The sequence below is a fragment of the Cyprinodon tularosa genome, unplaced genomic scaffold, assembly GCF_016077235.1.
Source record: "Cyprinodon tularosa strain WSP-4 unplaced genomic scaffold, ASM1607723v1 ctg409, whole genome shotgun sequence".
Lineage (NCBI taxonomy): Eukaryota > Metazoa > Chordata > Actinopteri > Cyprinodontiformes > Cyprinodontidae > Cyprinodon > Cyprinodon tularosa.
The window spans coordinates 681,500-700,812 of record NW_024039129.1 but is presented as its reverse complement, the minus strand read 5'-3'; the positions used below and the strand labels follow the sequence as shown (position 1 = coordinate 700,812).

The following is a 19,313-nucleotide window of genomic DNA, read 5'->3' as shown; positions in this document are numbered from 1 at the left end:
ATTTCATTTTTGACTTTGTGGGTCACGCTTGAAAATGTATCACAGATTTATGTTCAACTCCCACATCATTGTCGACGTAAACACATTTTTACCAGAGTTGTTGCCTAACGCGCCATAATGATCTCATACGGATGACAAGAAGAGAGAGGAAGATGGCGGCGGATGCAGTTAGCGGTGGAGGATCGATCCCCGAAACACTCGATTGGGTTTGTTTTTCTCTCTTCGGTTAGAAAATACACCGTACGGCGCAATTTCACTCACTGGAATCGAAACTAGGAATTGGCAAGAAACAGGTAATTACAAAGATTATAATTCTTGTAAAAATGGCGCTGAATGAGGGAGTAGAAGCGACGTTAGCCGTGAAAAACAACAGCAGAGCAGGGCTAGCTCCCACTCTGTGGGACGACATCTTGTTCTTACTCAGCGCGGCTCGCATGAAGGCAGGCTAAATTAATCCCTGATAGCAAAGCTGCAAGGATGGAGGAATTGTAATCGATGCGTTGCACCGTCAAACCTGAGCCGTTTTCTCCCAAATTTTATTCTAATTTCTAAATTTCAATATTGGCTACATGGTTGTAAATAAAGTTAGTTTTTCTACATGCTTTCATCTTTGAACGCCTATGTTACAGTTTGTTTTTGCTGGCTATAATGTACATTTTTATATTAGTTAAAACTGTTATCATCGCGAAAGCCCAAAGTATATTCTAAATGGATTTCTAAAGGGTGTTCAGATTCACAATGATCCAGTTTTCCTACTTCACCTGCTGTCTAAATGATCCTTTATGTAAAATTCCCAAAATAAGACGTTTATAGGGACTGTTGACAGAAAGATCTCCATAATATTAGCTGGAAAATCTAATATTGAAGAGTAAATATCAGATCTGTAAAATGATGTTTTTAAAGCAAGGCTTTTTGTCTAAAATACATTTAAAAATGAATCCATGATCATGACTGCTGCAGTTTTCAAAAAGCTGATAATCTTTGGTTAAGGTATACCAATGAGGTATACAATATAGTTAATGTTGAAACCTGGGAAAAGTTGCCACCCAGAAAAACAAAAAACTGTTAAATATATATAAAAATTTATTTTCCTATGGTCACATAAATTATATAATAGGAAACAACAATATTGAGCCAAATAGCAAACTTCCTGAGTGCAACCTGAAGTACTTCTTACAGTATTATGACTCCAGTATTGTGGTTTTTTACGGGATTAAAGTAGTTTGTGCACTCTATTACCACAAAAATCTTCTCCATAACATCAAACTTTCTGCTTTTTACATTTATTTTTGCTAAAAAAAAAAAGTTGTAATATGGAACCCAGAATATACAGAACAAACAAATACATGTACTCTGGAAATGGTAATTAAGTTATACATTTATTTGAAAAAATAAAAATAAATTAAAGCCACAAGTGGCATTGGGCGGCCCTCGCAGCTCGCACCGCCTGGTATGTTGCGACCGCGGGAACCAAGCGACCTCCACCTCCACGCTCCTTCCCAGCCTATGCTCCTGCTCTTCAGCCTATGCCTGCTGCTGCTTCTCTTCATCCTCCCCCTCCTTCTCGTTCTGCTGCTGCCACTGTTTCTCATCCTCCTCCTCCTGCAGCTTCTCCTCATCTTCCTCATCCTCCTGCTAATGCAGCTTCTCCTCATCATCCTCCTGCTTCTGCTTATCTTGCTGTGTCTCCTTCTCCTCCTTCTGCTGTCGCTCTTGCTGCATCTCCTTCTCATCCTGCTGTCGCTGTTGCTGCATCTCCTTCTCCTCATCCTGCTGCTGCTTTTTCTCTTAATCCCCTGCCTGCTGCTGCTTCTCCTGATCCTCTTCATCCTCCTTATCCTGCTTCATTTAATCCTCCTCCATTCTCCTTCTGCTGTATCTCATCCTAATCATCCTCCTTCCCCTGTGCTCCTTCTCTTCATATTCTTCTTCCTGCTGCTGCTCTCACTGCATCTCCTACTGCTGTTTGTTTCTCATCCTCATCATCCTTCTCCTCCTAAAAGCATGGCTTTGTATGACTGGAGTTAACAGTTTGATGCTTAGCCACGCCCACATGCTCCCATGTAGAATAATAATTTTGATAACTTTCAATTTGCTATGACTATAGTCCATGTAAAGTTAATTTGAAGTCTCAAACTAAAAAAAAACCAAGAGCCCTTCACTCAGATATGTCATGACCTAAAAAAAGAAAATGGTATCTTTGATCCAAAATGGCCTGTTTCTTGTTGGGTGTGGACCAACACTTCGATTTCACAACAGGGTAAAATGTAATTCAAAATGGCCGACTCTACTCAAAACAAAAAAAAATCATTAAAAATCCATAGTTTGCAATAAAATCCCGAAAAAAATCACAAATGTCAAGGAACACATTTATTTGAAAAAATAAAAATAAATAAATAATAAATAAAGTAATTCCCAGTAATAGGTATGGCCTGTTTACCAATCTCCTCAAAGCTTTTTAAAACAACAGTTAATTTTGATTCTTGGTTTTAACAATCAAGGTGCTGAGTTATTTAGAACAGGATCAGTTCATATCTGCTGTTTGTGAAATACATTCAGCTGATAAGAAGGATTCTAGAAATACTTTGATTTTAGCAAGTCCACGGAAATCTTTTCTCTCATAGGCTCAGTACTTTTACAGAAGAATCTGTTTGACATTTTATTTTTAGATAAGCAAACATCCACACATCTCTTATACCAAATGCATGATGGAGACTTTACGATCACACATCTTTGATATTTAACTCGTTTATATGTTTTATAAGGAAATTTATTTTGGATTAAATTAAATACAACAAATAAACACCTCACTTTGATCTTGTTTGTTTAGTTTAGGTTTTTTTGTTGTTTTTTTTTTTCTCTAAACAGGTCACACCTTTACCCCCAAGAGGTTAAACAGAGAAATTGAAGTTAATTAAAATGTATTTTTTTCTGTGTCTGGCCTAGCATATTTCTTATACTGATTGGTAGGATAGCATCTGTGGATAAGTTTATAAGTCACCTTATAGACAGACTAGACAGGCCTTCTGCTTTAGAGAAAATCTCCCACCCCTCAGAGTTAAATATCTCTGCAGTCATTGGTTCAGCCTTTCATCATCTTGGTTCATCTTCTTTTATAACTGAGTAATTGTGATAGCTAAGTTATTTACATTTAGCTTAATTGGTGTGCTAGTTATTGATGAAAGAATACAGTCCTTTATAGCAAAACCATACCACTTATTGATATTTAAATATATACCAGAGGCTTTAGAAAATGTCTGGATATTATAAAGCACTGGTTTGCTTTATTTTTATATCGAGAAATAGGGAACCCATGTCTGATGCTTCACTGGAACTTAAATCTTACAAAAGCTTCCGGTTTTAACTAAATAGCACTGTTTCCATTAGCATAAAGAGTTTAAATGGTCTTTATAAAGATGGGACCAAAACCAAATGTTTTGTTCCAAATTTTCATTTGTGTATGGTGTTAAGGTTGGAGCCACTATTTTCTAATCTAAAGAAGTGTGCATCCATCTTTTTCTACATCTAATGAAAGCCCCTCTGCTCTAACCTTGTACATTTCATCCAAACTTTTAATAAGTCAAGTTTCTCCTGATCAGACATTGAGATATGGTATCTTCTTTCAGTCTTTTTTTTTTTTCTTGATATGTCTTACTGCACTTTCTTAAGTATTTTCCAATTTAAAACTACAGAAGTCCGGGGTCTTTCTCTATGGATTTTGATGTTCTCCCTCTTCATACGTGGGTTCTCTCCAGGTAGCTTCCTCCCACAGTCCAAAAACATGACTGTAAGGTTAATTGGCTTCTCTAAATTCTCCTTAGGTGTGAGTGTGTGAATGCATGGTTGTTTGTCCTGTTTGTGTCTGTGGTGCCCTGCAATGGACTGGCGAGCTGTCCAGGGTGTAGCCCGCCTCTCACCCCTAGACAGTTAATGCACCAGCAACCCTTGCGACCCCACTTGGGATAAATCTGACGGAAAATTTATGGAAGGAATCGATATTTATTGTTTGTTGTGAAGAATGATTATTTTACATGCATGTTTAATAGCTTGAATTATCGCTTTCCTTTAAAATGGTGAAGAAATTCAAAGTTTTTGAATGCAGTGTATGTTATTCATAATTTTTATGATGAATCTTCATCTAGAAAAAAATGATTAATCAGATTTGGTAAGAAGTGGAAGATTTAATTTTAAAGCCATTTAGCTAGCCCTAGTTTCTGTCCTTGGAGGACATACGCTGGTCTGAATTCATGTACTTTTTATACTAACATATCAAAGTCTTTGGCATTTATCTAATAAGTCTGACTTTTTACTTTAAGTTACGAAATAGTTGATTTCATTCTATTTGCACTTTTTGTTTATGCTTTTTAACTTATGCATTTGTTTTTGATGATTTGTTTAAATAGTCTTGTTTATTTTTACTTATTTTTGCTGTATAAATACAACATATTTGTCTTTCTTTGTTTTTGTCTATTTTAGTACAAATCTATACTTTCAGTGTTTTTAATTAGATTAATGTGTGATTATTATTTCTGTTCATATTATTTCAGTTCAAATAAGTAGTATAGTAATATGTCCATTTTAAACACACAGGAGTAACCCTGATAAACGGAAACTTGACCTCTGGAAGAGATGGAGTTCCCCTGGCACAGCGGGGAGGTTCTGGAGCAGCTCAACCGGCAGCGTAAGCAGGGCCTGCTGTGCGACTGCACCTTCGTGGTGGACGGTGTTGACTTTAAGGCCCACAAAGCCGTGCTGGCAGCCTGCAGTGTGTACTTCCGAGCCCTTTTCTTGGATCAGAAGGATGTGGTGCATTTGGACATCAGCAATGCTGCTGGTAGGCTCCATTTGTGACATAAAACCTGTCTCACTATTTTAGAAATGCTGAAACGGCTTATCTGCTGTTGATGTTTTATCAGCTTTTTAGTTTGTTTCTTCTTTGTTTTGTTTGTTTTTTATTTCTCCAGGTTTGGGTCAAGTCCTGGATTTTATGTACACCTCCAAACTGAGCTTAAGTCCGCAGAATATTGAGGATGTATTGTCTGTCGCCCACTTCCTGCAGATGCAGGAAATCATAAATGCTTGTTCTGCGTATCAGTCGATGTCAAACCAAGCTCCAACCATCATAACGCTGGATATCCCTGATGATGAAACAGGTCTTTAAATGTTTTCTCTGTTTCTGTTTGTGTGTTTAGGAGCTGAGAACAGTCAGATTAGGGCTGAACATTATCAGGGAAAGGGACTTTTTTCCTTTTTTCCATCACCTTTCTCTAAAAGCTTTGGAATCTCAGCCTTTTGTTATTGTCGGAATTAATAAAATAACCCACACACTCATAGAGAAAAAAAAATAATAAAAAAACAATTTTTAATTTTATCTAATCTACCCAAAGTTAAAGGTGATTAAAAAGACTCTAATATTTTAATAAAATCCAACTAATATTTAGTTAAATGTCTCTTGGAAGCATACAAATTACACACCTGAGGCCTGTTTAACAAATCAGACATATTAAAACTAAGTTTTCTAAACCTGAAATCAGGGAAACTCTGAGTTTTCTGTTTCACAAAGAGAGTTCCTTAAACCTCTGTTTCTCTAAGTGGCATTCATTTGCAGAGATAATTAAATATTTTTAACCTCATATATTTCATATTAAGTAAGTTATCTTCATGAGTGCTACCATTTCACCTCAAAATCCAATACGTACATCCAGACCTTATCCATCCTCACATCTGCAGCATTAACTTCCTTTAACAGGTATTTGACAGAACAACTTGTGGATGTTTTTTTGTTTTTTTTTTAAGATACATTGATACATTAAAAGCTACTGAAATTATTTTCAAATTACATATAAATGGATACATCGATTCTGTGGGGAAAAAGGAATTCCTGTAGGTTTTAGGTTTACTATTCATTTGGTGATAACAGCCCACTGAGCCTGCTGGTAGGTAGGAGGCAGAATCTAAAGACATTCTATGGGACTGATAACCACTATTAACGGTCATTTATTAGGATGACAACATCCGAAGCTGCTGCAAACAGCCTCTTATTTACTTCGTAATGGAAGACGAATGAGATGATGAACAGGTTCTATCAATTAGAGCAACGTTTTTAGACTTCATCATTCACCTGCTTATTGGTAATTTCACCTAAATATATACATTGATAGACTACCATTCAAGAAATAAACCAGTTTTCACCGTAATGTTAGCGTGGTTACCACTGACTATGGCAGGCCGTTTTGATATGTATTAGTTCTAATAAATGTGTTTTTCTGATATCTGTAAAAAACTAGAAGGGGAGAATTTTGACAAGGAGTCTGAAAATTGACTTGGAAATTATTTTCCGATCTCCATATTCCTATTGTTGCTGAACAGAATTTGTATTATTTTGAATATGAACAAATGTACTTCAGATATTATAAATACATATTCAGTAAAGCTGATAAAATAAATGAAATACCAAGATTTCTAAATAATATGGGCCTCATAATAAAGTTCTTCCTGTTCAATTATTTCTATGCACACGCAGCAGACTGACGGACTACAGTTGGGTCTTTGGTAAACTCTGATTAAAGTAGTGATTTTATTATTGAACTGATTTGCTTTTGATTTTGTTTTGAGAGGATCTGAGGTGGAAGTGTAGTTACATGCAACAGAAAAGCTGATTTTGTTTATCAAATATAACTGTTGTGCATGTGCATCTAGCAGGCCGAGGTACTATACATACGCTGTTTTCAAACAGCGTATGTATAGTACACTCTTCATCCATTTATGGATTTCTTTTTAGATATATATTTCCATTTATCTTAGTGTGGTAAAATATTGTGATAATAATAAGGAATGAAAAAAGGAATGGCTCTCTGTTGTTGTTGTTTTTGTTAGTTTTTGTTAAATATTTTCTAAAACAAAATTCCAACAAACCAAATAATGAAGTACTCAAGATCTCAAACAGCAATAACCAACACCCTGATATAAATTCATGCAGGCAGCAATCAAAGTCGTCTGCAGCTGTCTGTAGCTTTGGGACTCAGCTGAACTGCTGTGGAACTATTAACCCCCAAACGGAGAGAATATGGAAAAGTAATAAAAAATCCCTGGAGCTGCTGTACTTCCATAATTACTCCAAAAACTAGTGAAGGCCTATATTCTATTTAAGATACTGCTCCATTCCCCTAAACATAAGAAAACCATCTTAGTTAAATACCGTAAAAGAAGAGGCAACCAGATTCCTTCACATAGACGTTAAAGAGTCCTTGCCAATCATCAACAACACTTGGTCGGGGGAGAGTAACTGTTTCCCATGGGGGCGGGATAGGATAAACAGCTTTTATCTTTTAATAAAAGAAGCTTAATTTGAGAAGCGTACGTCGTATCAGTCAATATCGTAATCAGGGTCACGGTTGGTACGTAGTTGAATCCTAACACGTCCTGTCATTTTTCTTATCCTTTATTTAGCAGACATAAAGGATGCTGCGAGAGAGCTGAAGGATGATGCTGAAAATCAGCTGTCAGAAGTTTCAGCGCAAACAGAGAAGTGTCCTTCTAACACACCTACAGAAGATCAGAGGAATCCTCCCAGTGAGGAGGATGGGAACAGAGACGTTTCTGTTGATGCACAACAAAGTATTGCTCAGCCTAATCCCAGCAGGAAGCACACGGGCCGTGGAAGACCCCCCAAAAACACGCAGGTTTCTGTACAGAAGATGATCTCTGTGAAGGAGGAGGATGGAGGCTCTACATCCATCCCTGCAGGATTTCAGGACGACCCCTCAGATGCTGACTACACACCCAGTAAATTATAAATATGACGTGTAAAGACCCATAAATAAAAGGCAGAAAGTAAATATTAAATCTGATATTCAAATGTTTCTGCAGAAGAGCACTTGAGATCTTCAGGCAGCTCGGCTTACATGAGCTCACGTGGAAGAAGGATCAGAAAACCGGCCCGGCGTAAGTTTCCCTCAGTGGGTGGGATGTGCTCTGACAGAAATCCAATCAACAATAACATTCATACGCCTTGTTTTTTGTTTTGTTTTTTTTTCCTTCCAGAAAATGACTCTGAGGATGAAGGTCCATCAAAGGTGAAAAAGGATAAAAAGACAACAGAGTCGGAAGAAGTGGCTGACGGACAGGAACCAGAACCCGGGGAGACTGGTGAAGAAGGGACCGAAGAGGCAGAAGATGACACGGAACAGGAAGCAGACGGAGACAGTGAGGGAGAGGGAAGACAAATTCTGGGCGTATCTATGAGCAACCGATCTGAGTCTAAACCTTACAGCTCTGTGACGCACAAATGTGGGGTGAGTTTTCCATTTTTTTAAAGAATAAAACCTGCACATGTCACTGCTCTGCATAAACACACGTCGGTTCCAAATCCAGCTGCAAGTCTTCTGTCTTTAGTCTGCTGCTATGCATGCCCTGCTCAGTTTGATGGTCTGTCACAGATGATCCTTTCCAAATGCAACTGTTTCCGAGTATTGCCACAGAATTCCATCTGCATTTTAATTTGGACTTTGACTAGGCCGTTATAACAAATGAATAGTCTTTAAACCAAAGTGGTGCCTTTCTCTGTGCAATTCACCCTGCTGAACAGGAAGCTTTCATCCAGTTTCAAGTCTTTTTCAACCTCTAACAGATTATTTCAGTATTAAACTTTATCTAGCTTTGCCTGCTGAAGAAAAACATTTCCACAGCATAATGACAGATTTCTGCCTTTTCTATAGAGGCCAAACACCTGAGCTGATCTTCTTCCATAGGTTACAGGAAGCATGACATCTTGCAGTCTTCCATAGAGACCATAGAGAGTGTGGATTTCTTTTTTGGTGCAGAGTAATGGTTGTCATGCGAACAGCTTCTGAAGCCATAGCTTTAGCTCTCCAGAGTCACTCTGGGCTTTCTGTCTGCATCTCTGAATGATTCTCTCCTTCTCTGGCCTTTCATTGTGTGTGTGTTGCGAACGATTTAGCATTTTAACACTGCCCATTCTCCAAATGATGGATAGTAGTAGCGCCAGAGGACTCTGGGTAATGGCTAAACATTGTGATATTGTTTTATAAAGTGAACAACTTTAAATTTCTCCACATGACTCCCAGACCTGCCTTCTGAGATCCCTGCACTGCAACAAATATCAATAACTTATTTTTTTTTCTTAAAGTAAGTGCATTTGTTCTTGAATTGAGGAGGTAAGTGAGACACTTTGCCAATGGAACAAGACAATTTACTCTTAAAATAAGATCAAAAATAATGTATGTGTCTTATTTTAATTGCATATTATCTAACAATCTTATTTTAAGAGAAAAAATACTAATTCCATTGGCAGATCATCTTATTTGCCTAATTTAAGAATTTTTTACTTATTTATAGATCATTTTTGCAGTGTCTTCATGATGCTGTTTGTTCTATAGTAAAGCTCTTGGAGCTTCAAAGAACAGCAGGTTTTATCCTGAGCTTAACCCACATGCAGAGAGGCTCTTATCTACATCTGAAAACCTTTTTCTTCCACTTCTTCATGTTGAGCTTTGTGTCGAGTTGTCGGTTAGATTCCTGGAATAAACTTTTTATCAGTTTACTGTAACTTTTTTGTTCTCTGTGTTGTTTTGGCTCATTTGATAGTTTTTTCCTTGTAGGATTGTGGGAAGAAATTTACCCACACGGGTAATTTTAAGAGACACATGCGTATCCACACTGGAGAAAAGCCCTTCAGCTGTCGGGACTGCAACAAGGCTTTCTCTGACCCTGCAGCTTGTAAAGCTCATGAGAAAACACACAGGTGAGCTTCACATATTTTTATACACACTTCTATTTCTGTTTGCTCAGTCGGCTTCTTATCACACACACCCCGCCGTTTCCCTCTTAGTCCCCTGAAGCCGTATTGCTGCTCCACCTGTGGGAAGAGCTATCGCCAGATCAGCCTGCTCAACCTCCATCGGAAACGGCACACGGGTGAAGCGCGCTACAGCTGCGACGTCTGCGGCAAGCTTTTCACCACCTCGGGGAATCTGAAGCGCCACCAGCTGGTGCACAGCGGGGAGAAACCGTACCACTGCGACTTCTGCGACAAAGCTTTCTCCGACCCCACCGCCAAGATGCGACACCTGGAGACGCACGATACGGAGAAGGGGAACAAGTGCCCACACTGTGACAAACGTTTTAACCAGGTGACTGTGAAAAGTTTGAACGTTTCTAAAGGACCCATTTGCATCTGCGGCTTCTCTGTTTTATTTATATATTTTTTCTTCTTTTCTTGCTCAGATGGGGAATCTGAAAGCACACTTAAAAGTCCACATAGCAGACGGGCCTCTCAAGTGTAAGGAGTGTGGCAAGCAGTTTACAACTTCAGGTAAAAAAACAGAAATCCTTCTTTAGAAGAAATTATATTAAACTGGAAAACTGAAAATGTTATTATAGTTTGTTTAAACCAAAGAGTGACATTTTACAAATGAAGTAGAAGAAAATAAGATTGATGGTTTTTAATAGTGAAAGTCATTGTACTTCTCTGTAACTGCAGGTTTTTTAGATTCATCTTGACAAACTTGGTTCGTCTAGAGACTGAATTTGTTTCAAAACACATATATATATATATGTAAATAAGTACGTTTTAATAGCACCACAGGTAAAAATCACACGGTGCTGGAGAAATCAGAATCCGAATTACTGCAGGAAATTATTTTCTTGCAGTACCGTTCACAGAAGAGAGAAAAATAAGATTGTAAGTAATATAGAGCAAGATAAAAATATGATATAATAAGACAGAATAAAATAAGTAAAACTACAGCGCACAGAATAAAACTACACCCATCCCCTGTAAACTGTGATAAGAATAAAATAAGTACAGGAATACAATCAACAGTGTTTACAATTTACAGTGCTGCTCAGTACCTAAATTACTATTGTTGCACAGAGTACAATAAGCAAAGATTGAAATATCACAAGAACAGCTTATGACATCATAATGTTTTTGGATTTTTTTTTCACCATAACTAAATTAAAAAATTTTATTTCAATATTTTATTGCTTCTTTTTCTTTTCTTTTTTTCCTGTTTTTTTTTTTTTTTTTTATAAATCACCATGTTTTAAACGCTCTAGGGCTTCAACTAACAATTTATTCCTTTTATTTGTGTGTTTTTTTAATAATAGGAATGCAAAAGTTCTCTCAAAAGAAGAACTTTTACAGAATCTAAACCAGATGAAACTAAAACTTTTCCACTTGAGGATGTCTGTATAGAGATATTGACAGGAAGAAATTATTATTTTTTTTTTTATCTTCAATGCAAAATATACATATATTTATAATTAGTGCTCTAAGTAGTTTGCTCTGTCAGCTAAAGGCATTTTTTAGAGTCTCTATTCTCCAGATAACGATGAACCGATTAATTGTTTTAGCTCTCAAACAACCCTGCACCATTTATGTCCACATCATGATTCAACCCAAGCAGCCTTTTAGAAACATAGAGAACAGCAGCTCTACTATTATTGGTAACGGCTATCGATGCATAAATCCAATTAGGAGCCGGTTAAATAAATGACTTGTGTTTTTATGTAATACCAGCACTTTCTAGTTATTAAATACCTCATAAATGTTTTTTTAATGTATTTTTCAAAAGCACTTCATGTCATTAGTTGAATAATTTGGTTTTACCTTTTTAGGGAATCTTAAAAGACACCTGCGTGTTCACAGCGGGGAGAAACCCTATGCATGTTCGCACTGTCAGAGAGCTTTTAGTGACCCCGGAGCCCTGCAGCGTCATGAACGCATTCACACAGGTAATCTTCCCACTTTGCTCTGTTAGTCTTGTTTTTTTTTTTCACAATATTTTCTATTATTCCTTCCTCTAAATTACTGCTGATTATTTGCCACCGATGTGTGACTAAGTTGTACGGGTTACAGGAGAAAAACCCTGCGTCTGCCTGGTCTGCGGTAAGGCCTTCACCCAGGCCAGCTCTCTCATCGCTCACGTCCGTCAGCACACTGGAGAGAAGCCTTACGTCTGCGATCGCTGTGGGAAAAGGTGAGCCGGGCCACACTTATTATCACATCAGGGCGGAAATAATAAAAGCGTGTTTTATTTTGCATCCAACTGAGATATCATTCAAAGATAGAAGGTTAGGAGCATGAGACATTCAGGTACCATCTAGATCAATATTATATGAATAGAAAGAGGTTTTTATATTTTTTTACCTTTTGTTGATATTAAAGCATGTTTAGGAGCAGTAAATAGAAAAAATTTATGTATTTTGGTGTATCAGATTTATCCCCATCCAGCTGTGCGCTAAATGAATTACAAACATTCAAGAAGAACGCTTTGATCCATCTTGTGAAGCATTCAACAAGTGTCACAAAAAAGCTGGTGTCAAAATCCCACACAGATTCAGGTCTCCAATCTGGGGATGAAGAACAGAGTGATGCATAATTTTGTCTTTTTATATTTTTTATGATCTAATCTTTGCAGCTATACTGATAAAAACGAAAAGGAGAAACATCAACCAAACTTTAACATGAGAAATCAACTAAAATAAGTAAAGGATTATGGAAAATCGATCTGAAAATATGGCTGAAAGAAGCGCACGGTTGCCCACTGGTATAACTAAAGAACAACAGCAGCTGATAACGGTTGCATTGAAGCTCGTCGAGCACAGACTAACAAACTGTCTGTTTCTGCTGGGAGGACAGACTAGTAGCTCGATTACTCTGCCCCGTTTCCAACATAATGCCAGAATAAACTTCACTGTTAAATTTTCTCTCTGTTGATCTACAGTCTTCTTTACTTGTTTTATAAACTTCCTTCGATAAAATGTATTCATATACAGGTAGAAAGAATAGGGCTAACAAGGTTGTCCCCTTTAGACTACCGTAACTATAAACGGTGACATGGCTTCCATTAGGTGCACCACTAACTATGTATTCATAAACAACTATTTAGAAAGCTTTTAGCTTTAAGTAATTCTTGATTTTTTTCTTGAAAACAAATAAGTTATTTTCATAATCCTTTTAAATATGACACAAATCAATGTTTCTACTGATTTTTGGAGCATATTTATTTTGCAATACACTGAATTTTTCAATTAATGTCCTTTTGCACCATTTTTAAGCTGGTTTTGTTTTTTCTCCTACATTTTTACAATCACTGCTGCAATTTATATTGATAATGTTTATCTACTCCAGTTGAAGTATCATTTGGCTGTTATAAGCTGTATGCGATGAATTTTGTTTTGTATGCACTCTATTCATACAAAATAACAATACCGTTTTTTTTTTCTAAGTCTAGTCTAAACACTCAGCGCTTCTCTGTCTAAATCTTTAACTGGTGTGCAGTTACAGGCTGTTCAAGCTTACTTTAAGCCCTGTTAATAACCTAAATGAAAGTTAGAATTTATCTTCGCTTCTCCAAACTGGCTGAAATACTGACTTCTTCCAAATTTTTTTCTGAACAGGTTTGTGCAGTCCAGTCAGCTTGCCAATCACATCCGTCACCATGACAATGTGCGGCCGCACAAGTGCCATATGTGCAACAAGGCGTTTGTGAATGTAGGAGATCTGTCCAAGCATATCATCATTCATACGGGTAAAGTTACAAGGTTACAAGACTCAGTTTGAGGTGCTGCTGAAATCTGTAGACCGCAGCTTCTCAAAATGTTTTCACTTTAAAGTGAAATTTATATCAAATGTAAAGTTTCCCCTGTCTCTCATCAGGTGAAAAGCCTTTTCTGTGTGATAAATGTGGCCGCGGCTTTAACCGCGTGGACAACCTGCGCTCTCATGTTAAGACGGTTCACCACGGCAAGGCCGGCATGAAGCGGCTGGTGGTAACTGAGGAAACGGGAGAAGAAGGCGGCGAGGACGGCATCGAGGGGGGAAGTTCAGATGAGATCAAAATAGTCACCGTCACCACGGAGGACATCGTCACCCTTGCAACCGAGGCCCTGGCAGGCAGCGCTGTAGCTCAGCTCACCGGTCAGTATCTTTCAGGCTCAGTGTTTCAGACAAAAGGCTGCACCTTTTTATAAAATAATAAATAACATTAAATGATGAAAGAAGTGAAAATAAAAGCTGCTCCTGTTTTGTTAACAGTCGTTCCGATGACTACCTCGGTCTCTGCAGATGAAACCGAAGCTTTGAAAGCTGAAATCACCAAAGCAGTAGAGAAAGTGCAAGAAGAAGGTAAAATCTGTACTCTGCTTTTATCATTACAAAATAAAACAGTTAAATCTGTAGTGTCAGATGACCTGCTTGTTTATACAAAAGGGTGACAGGAATGTCTTTGGCCAAAATTTGAGCTGTAATTCTGCCTTATTCCCAATTTACATCTCCCGTTCTCTTCAGCTCAGCTGCGAACTCTGCAGCAAATCCGCAGCTATATAATAACTCAGATCATTTACAGGCCCGCAGCAAAGCGGGAAAATTCGACTCGATTTCTGGGCTGAATTTAATTAGATAATCGAAAGATGTGATTAATCATTACGTACAACAAAGTAAGAAAAAAAATATAGTTTCTTTGCACCTGGTGTACTTTTTCCGGAAAATATTTGGATGCCCATAAACCAAAGTTTAGACAGTAAAATCCACAGGAGGAGTTGGTTCAGTTTGACTTCCTGGTTAGTTATTGGCTTTTATTGTGCGAGCCGTGCATGATCCCTTGACCTCCTCTGGGTTTCTTACTGCTGCGGAGTGGACATTTTAAATTCTGGGTTAGATGAGAATTATTGTTTTGTTGGAAAACTGAAAATTTCTTCCACTATTATGGTGATTTGCCAAATAATTGATCCCCTTTGAACTTTACTATAATTTATATTGATACAAACAAAACACACAAACTAGTAAATAAGTGGAAAGGGGAAAGAAGAGGAGATTGAAATGTTTCTTTTCTTTTACTTTTTCTTTTTTACAAATGTAAATGGTAAAATTGTAGCACCAAATAATTTTTGGTCACAAATACTCTGAAATCCCTGTAAAAAAAAAAAAAAAAAAAAGAAATGCATGAAAATACCAGATTAAACGTTAGTAGATGCAATGTAAGGGGACACGGTGAGGATTTGGGGGAAGTGGTGAATTCAAGTGAGACATCTCAGGTTTTTGAACTAGATTCACAACATGTCTCCATGTTTTCTTGGTCAAACATGGTGGAGGCCTTATCATTCTGAGGGTTTCCGATTCATTAGTAGGGATAGGGAAGCAGGTCCGAGTTGGATGGAGGTAAATACTCTGAGACAGGTTCTGATGGGAAAGAGGATCACATCTTTACAGCACAACAACCCTAAATGAACGACCTGGGTTATAACAGAGAGGTTTAGTTCAAAGCATACAAGAGGGTATTATTAGACCAACTGAAGAAGAAATATGTGCGAAACTTGCTGTAAAAGTAACCAAATGGATTCTTTTTGAAAGTTGCATTCCCTGTTACTGTGGATGTAACCGAATAATAATGAAGTAGAGTTTAGTCAGTGATTCCTTCCCTCTGCTCAAGTTACACACTGAATGGGCTCAAAAGCATAAGCAATAAGATTACGATGCTTTAGTGTCCTTTCAGCTTTGTCTTCCATTATACCAAATGTCTTAAGTGTTTTATGGTTGAGCAGTAATGCTGGTATTTCCAATCAATTAATCAACTGCTTGCTACAGAACCAACCAACCCCATGAAGTTACAGCTTAGACCAGTGTTTCCCAACCTTTTATGATTTGTGTCCCCCTTTGGGCATTTTGTCTTTCCATGAGTCGCTCTCTCAGTCAAAACTATTGATGACTGTCCAAAAGTGGAATGTACAATAACTAATTATAAAATAAAGAATATTTTACTATGTCTTTTAATTTGAGCACTTAATTATTAGGCATTTTATGTTTTCACTCTAAAATAAAAAAAACATAAATATGTTTCCTGGAAGTTGGTAATGAATCAAAATAAATACAAAATAAAATCATGTTTTAACCCTGTTTTTATGAAACTGGAGCTCCCTATAATCACATCTAAACTTTATGAATTGTGAAATAATTACAGAGCAAAAAAAATTATAGCCTGACTGACTTAATAAGTTTTACTTTGTTTTCACCAAAACACCTGAGCTGCTTTGATGAGCTCCGATCGCTCAGTGTGTAAAACAGCTCATCTCTACTTTCACTCTGTTCCTCTGCTTTGTTTTGATGTGTGTCAAAGCTCATGGTGAACTCAAACAATAATAAAAACCAACTTTTTGGTTGATAAAAGTTTGTGTCATTTTTTGATTGGTTCCTCACTAAGAAAAACAGATCCCGGCCCTATTTTATTTGACTACTTAAGAAATAAAATATTTTTGTTTAGCCGCTGCAATTCACTTGTAGACCACTAGGGGTATGCGTATGCCCCGGTTGGGAATCAATAACCTCTGCATCCGTCAAATCTGTCTATCTCCTGAAAAAAATCCTGACTACACGTCGGCCGGTCGCAAACCTTCGCAGACCTCAAGCGGAAGTGCACAGACTAAAAGCAGCTGTGGATGGTCCTTGGTATGCCTTTCCAGCTGTCTGTGTGGTCGTCCTTCTCGATTCGGTGCCAGCGCGCGCCATTTTTAAAAACCGAGGAACAACTACAATGGAGAACTATGACGGAAGGTTAATCGAGGAAGTTCAGAAGTACGATCCGTCAAAATTCCTGCGAGTTCTCCAATAGGCTCACCCTTTTGCTTTGGCGGGAAACTGCTGTGCTTTGCTAGAAATTCCAGACAGATGGTGCAGAAGCATACCAGCAAAATTGGTTCTCGACCAGACCCAAGCGATATTTGACGTGTGTGATTGCAAATGTCTAATCTGCCCTTTAGACTACTGCAACATGGCGGCGCTTTAAAAAAAAACCTAAACAATTGTACTTTATGTCTTTTATACATTTATATTTCTCACAATTGTAATATAATCTTTCATAATAGCAAAACCCAATTAAGTTAGTTTGGTTGATCATTTCCACTTCTAGTCGTTCTGTTCAGTAAACATAAACTCCTCAAGTTATCTACTACATAGCTTCCATATGGGCATGCTGCATGATGGGGCTACGTAACCTTTCTGCGGTGCGCAGAAGGCAAGGTTGTGGTGAAAGAAACGTGGAAGGCATTACGCACTTTTACTTGCAATAATACAGTAGTTGGGGAAGTTTTGTTTTAATACACTTCATAGATCTAAGTTTTAACATTCCTCAAAATGCAACCAGAACAACCCTATGGAGATCACTGCTAACAGTCTCTCCCACTCATAGTTGGATTGTTGCACTTAAAACAGAGAGCAACACCATAGGTACTGTCCGCCAGTTATTGCTATTTAAGAATATGTAAGTTATATAAGGGATGCTTCATTCATTTATTTTTCCTGCTGGAAGTATGTTACTGCTGGAAACTGGTTGAAACATCTGCTGTTTTCTCATTTAAATCAATCTTTTAAAGTTAAATAAGGATTATTTGATCTTCTGTTCACAGACCCCAACACTCAGATCTTGTACGCTTGTGACTCGTGTGGCGATAAATTTCTGGACGCCACGTCTTTGGCTCAGCATGTCCGGATCCACACAGCTCAAGCTTTGGTCATGTTTCAGTCGGATTCTGACTTTTACCAGTACACGACAGCAACCACCTCTGGAGAGGGGGATGATGCTCCTGCAGCAACCTGGCAGCCGGCGCCGGAACACGTCATTCAGGAAGGAGAACTGATCTTCCGTACTGAAGAGCGAAAACCAGAGGGGGTGGATGGAGAAACACAAGAAGAACAAGGGTCAGAGGCAGTGATTCATATAGAGGAGGCAGTTGAACTGGAAGAAACTACTTCTGAGTATCAGACAAAAGATGGAGAAGAAGAACAGGAAGAGGATATGAAATCTTAGGGTCAGAACAGCTGGTTGACCTTGAATGTGTAATTTAAACTAATTTATATAAAAGGTAAATAATGATATAGGTTTCTGAACGAGATCCTAAAAGATACTTTAAAACTTAAACATGGATTCTTGGATCTTTTAAAATAATACTGATTTTAGGGTCATCCAAGGTTATTTGATTTACTCTGTACAGCAATAATGTTATTTTGGTAAAGAATTGCGAAAAAATTATAAAAGTTTGATTAATTGGTTTATTTTTAGACTGAAATCTAGGACTGTGCTTTGTCCTTGATCATTAATCTAATACTTAAAGACTATTTTTCCATTCTCGATGAAACATCTGCTCTTTCTTTAAGCATTTGCTGTATTTTACTGTGATTACATGTAGACTTGCTACATGAATGTGAGTTTACTGAAGACTTCAGTGAGTCTAAGAAGCTTTTTATTGGTGTATTTTCTTTTTTTTTTTTTTGCCAGGTTGTACCAATCTTGTGCTTGTATAATAGCCCATCAAATAAGCCTATAGTTTTAGCTTTAACACAGTTTTTAGTTGCATAATAATTTCAAAGTGTACATCTTTGTTGTTTATTTTTATCTGTTTATATTGCTATCTGTAAAAAGAATCTGCAGTAAATATTTGTTGACTCGCTCAGACTCACTGGATCATTAAAAATTACCCTTGTCTGATCTGCTATGGTTATAAATATATGTATGTATTTATAAAAAAAAAACGTCCTCTTTTTATTTATATATTTATATTTATATATATATATATATATATATATATATATATATATATATATATATATATATATATATTTGAGCTTTTTATGCCTTGATCAAATGTATCTGAAGAGTTTAAATCGATTTCTATATGACTGGCCAGTTTATGATTCCCTGATTGACTGATTTAAAGTTATGATTTCCTTACATATATGATTATTGAATAATGTAGTCCAGGGGTGTCAAAGTCATTCCAGAAAGGGCCGTGTGGCTGCTGGTTTTCTTTCCACCCAAGCAGTAGCACACCAGACTCCATTCATCTCATCAAGTCATCAGGTTAAGACTAGACTCACCTTGATGAGATGAATGGAGTCTGGTGTGCTACTGCTTGGGTGGAAAGAAAACCAGCAGCCACACGGCCCTTTCTGGAACGACTTTGACGCCTGTGCAGTAAGGGGATTTAATATAAATCAGTCTTAAAATAGAAACAAGTCACAGAAAAATGTCATCTAAAGGCAATTAAAATGACAATTTTATTACAGAAACATGTAACAGAAGTCAACACAAACACAGAACCAAATCTAAACACAAACATCCAATTAGATCCTATTTACAACATGCTGAAGATAAAGTCAGTTTATCGTGGCATTCAGAGAAATGTCTTCAACCCAAGGAAGCTCAGCCAATCACAGTTACACTCGTTAATTTTGCTGCAGTGCCTCCTCCTGAGCAATGAGGAGACAGTGGAGAGGAAAACCAGCTTTAAGCAGGAAG

At 37.4% G+C, this 19,313-nt stretch overlaps 1 protein-coding gene across 2 annotated transcripts; it reads left to right on the top strand.

Annotated features, from left to right (window-relative positions):
- The first annotated feature begins 152 nt into the window (after positions 1–152).
- zbtb17 (zinc finger and BTB domain containing 17) lies at positions 153–18,503 on the top strand. Of its 2 annotated transcripts, none has more exons than XM_038298494.1 (15): positions 153–293; positions 4,591–4,834; positions 4,965–5,153; positions 7,453–7,785; positions 7,870–7,944; positions 8,044–8,294; positions 9,621–9,763; positions 9,851–10,151; positions 10,246–10,333; positions 11,641–11,757; positions 11,882–12,002; positions 13,426–13,556; positions 13,685–13,945; positions 14,063–14,152; positions 17,425–18,503. In XM_038298494.1, exons 2-15 carry the CDS (start codon positions 4,630–4,632, stop codon positions 17,823–17,825), a joined length of 2,706 nt encoding a protein of 901 aa, XP_038154422.1. In that variant the 5' UTR covers positions 153–293; positions 4,591–4,629; the 3' UTR covers positions 17,826–18,503. The 2 variants fall into 2 exon arrangements, with proteins under 2 accessions (XP_038154422.1, XP_038154421.1); XM_038298493.1 differs by having other exon boundaries at positions 7,450–7,785.
- Positions 18,504–19,313: the final 810 nt, after the last annotated feature.

What these genes read in the sequence shown, in the direction of transcription:
- zbtb17 (XM_038298493.1), top strand. Translation starts at nt 4,630, where the DNA reads ATGGAGTTCCCCTGGCACAGCGGGGAGGTTCTGGAGCAGCTCAACCGG. An exon ending in TCATGAACGCATTCACACAG is followed by an intron (nt 11,758 to 11,881) that starts GTAATCTTCCCA and finishes TACGGGTTACAG; the next exon opens with GAGAAAAACCCTGCGTCTGC. An exon ending in CGCTGTAGCTCAGCTCACCG is followed by an intron (nt 13,946 to 14,062) that starts GTCAGTATCTTT and finishes TTTTGTTAACAG; the next exon opens with TCGTTCCGATGACTACCTCG.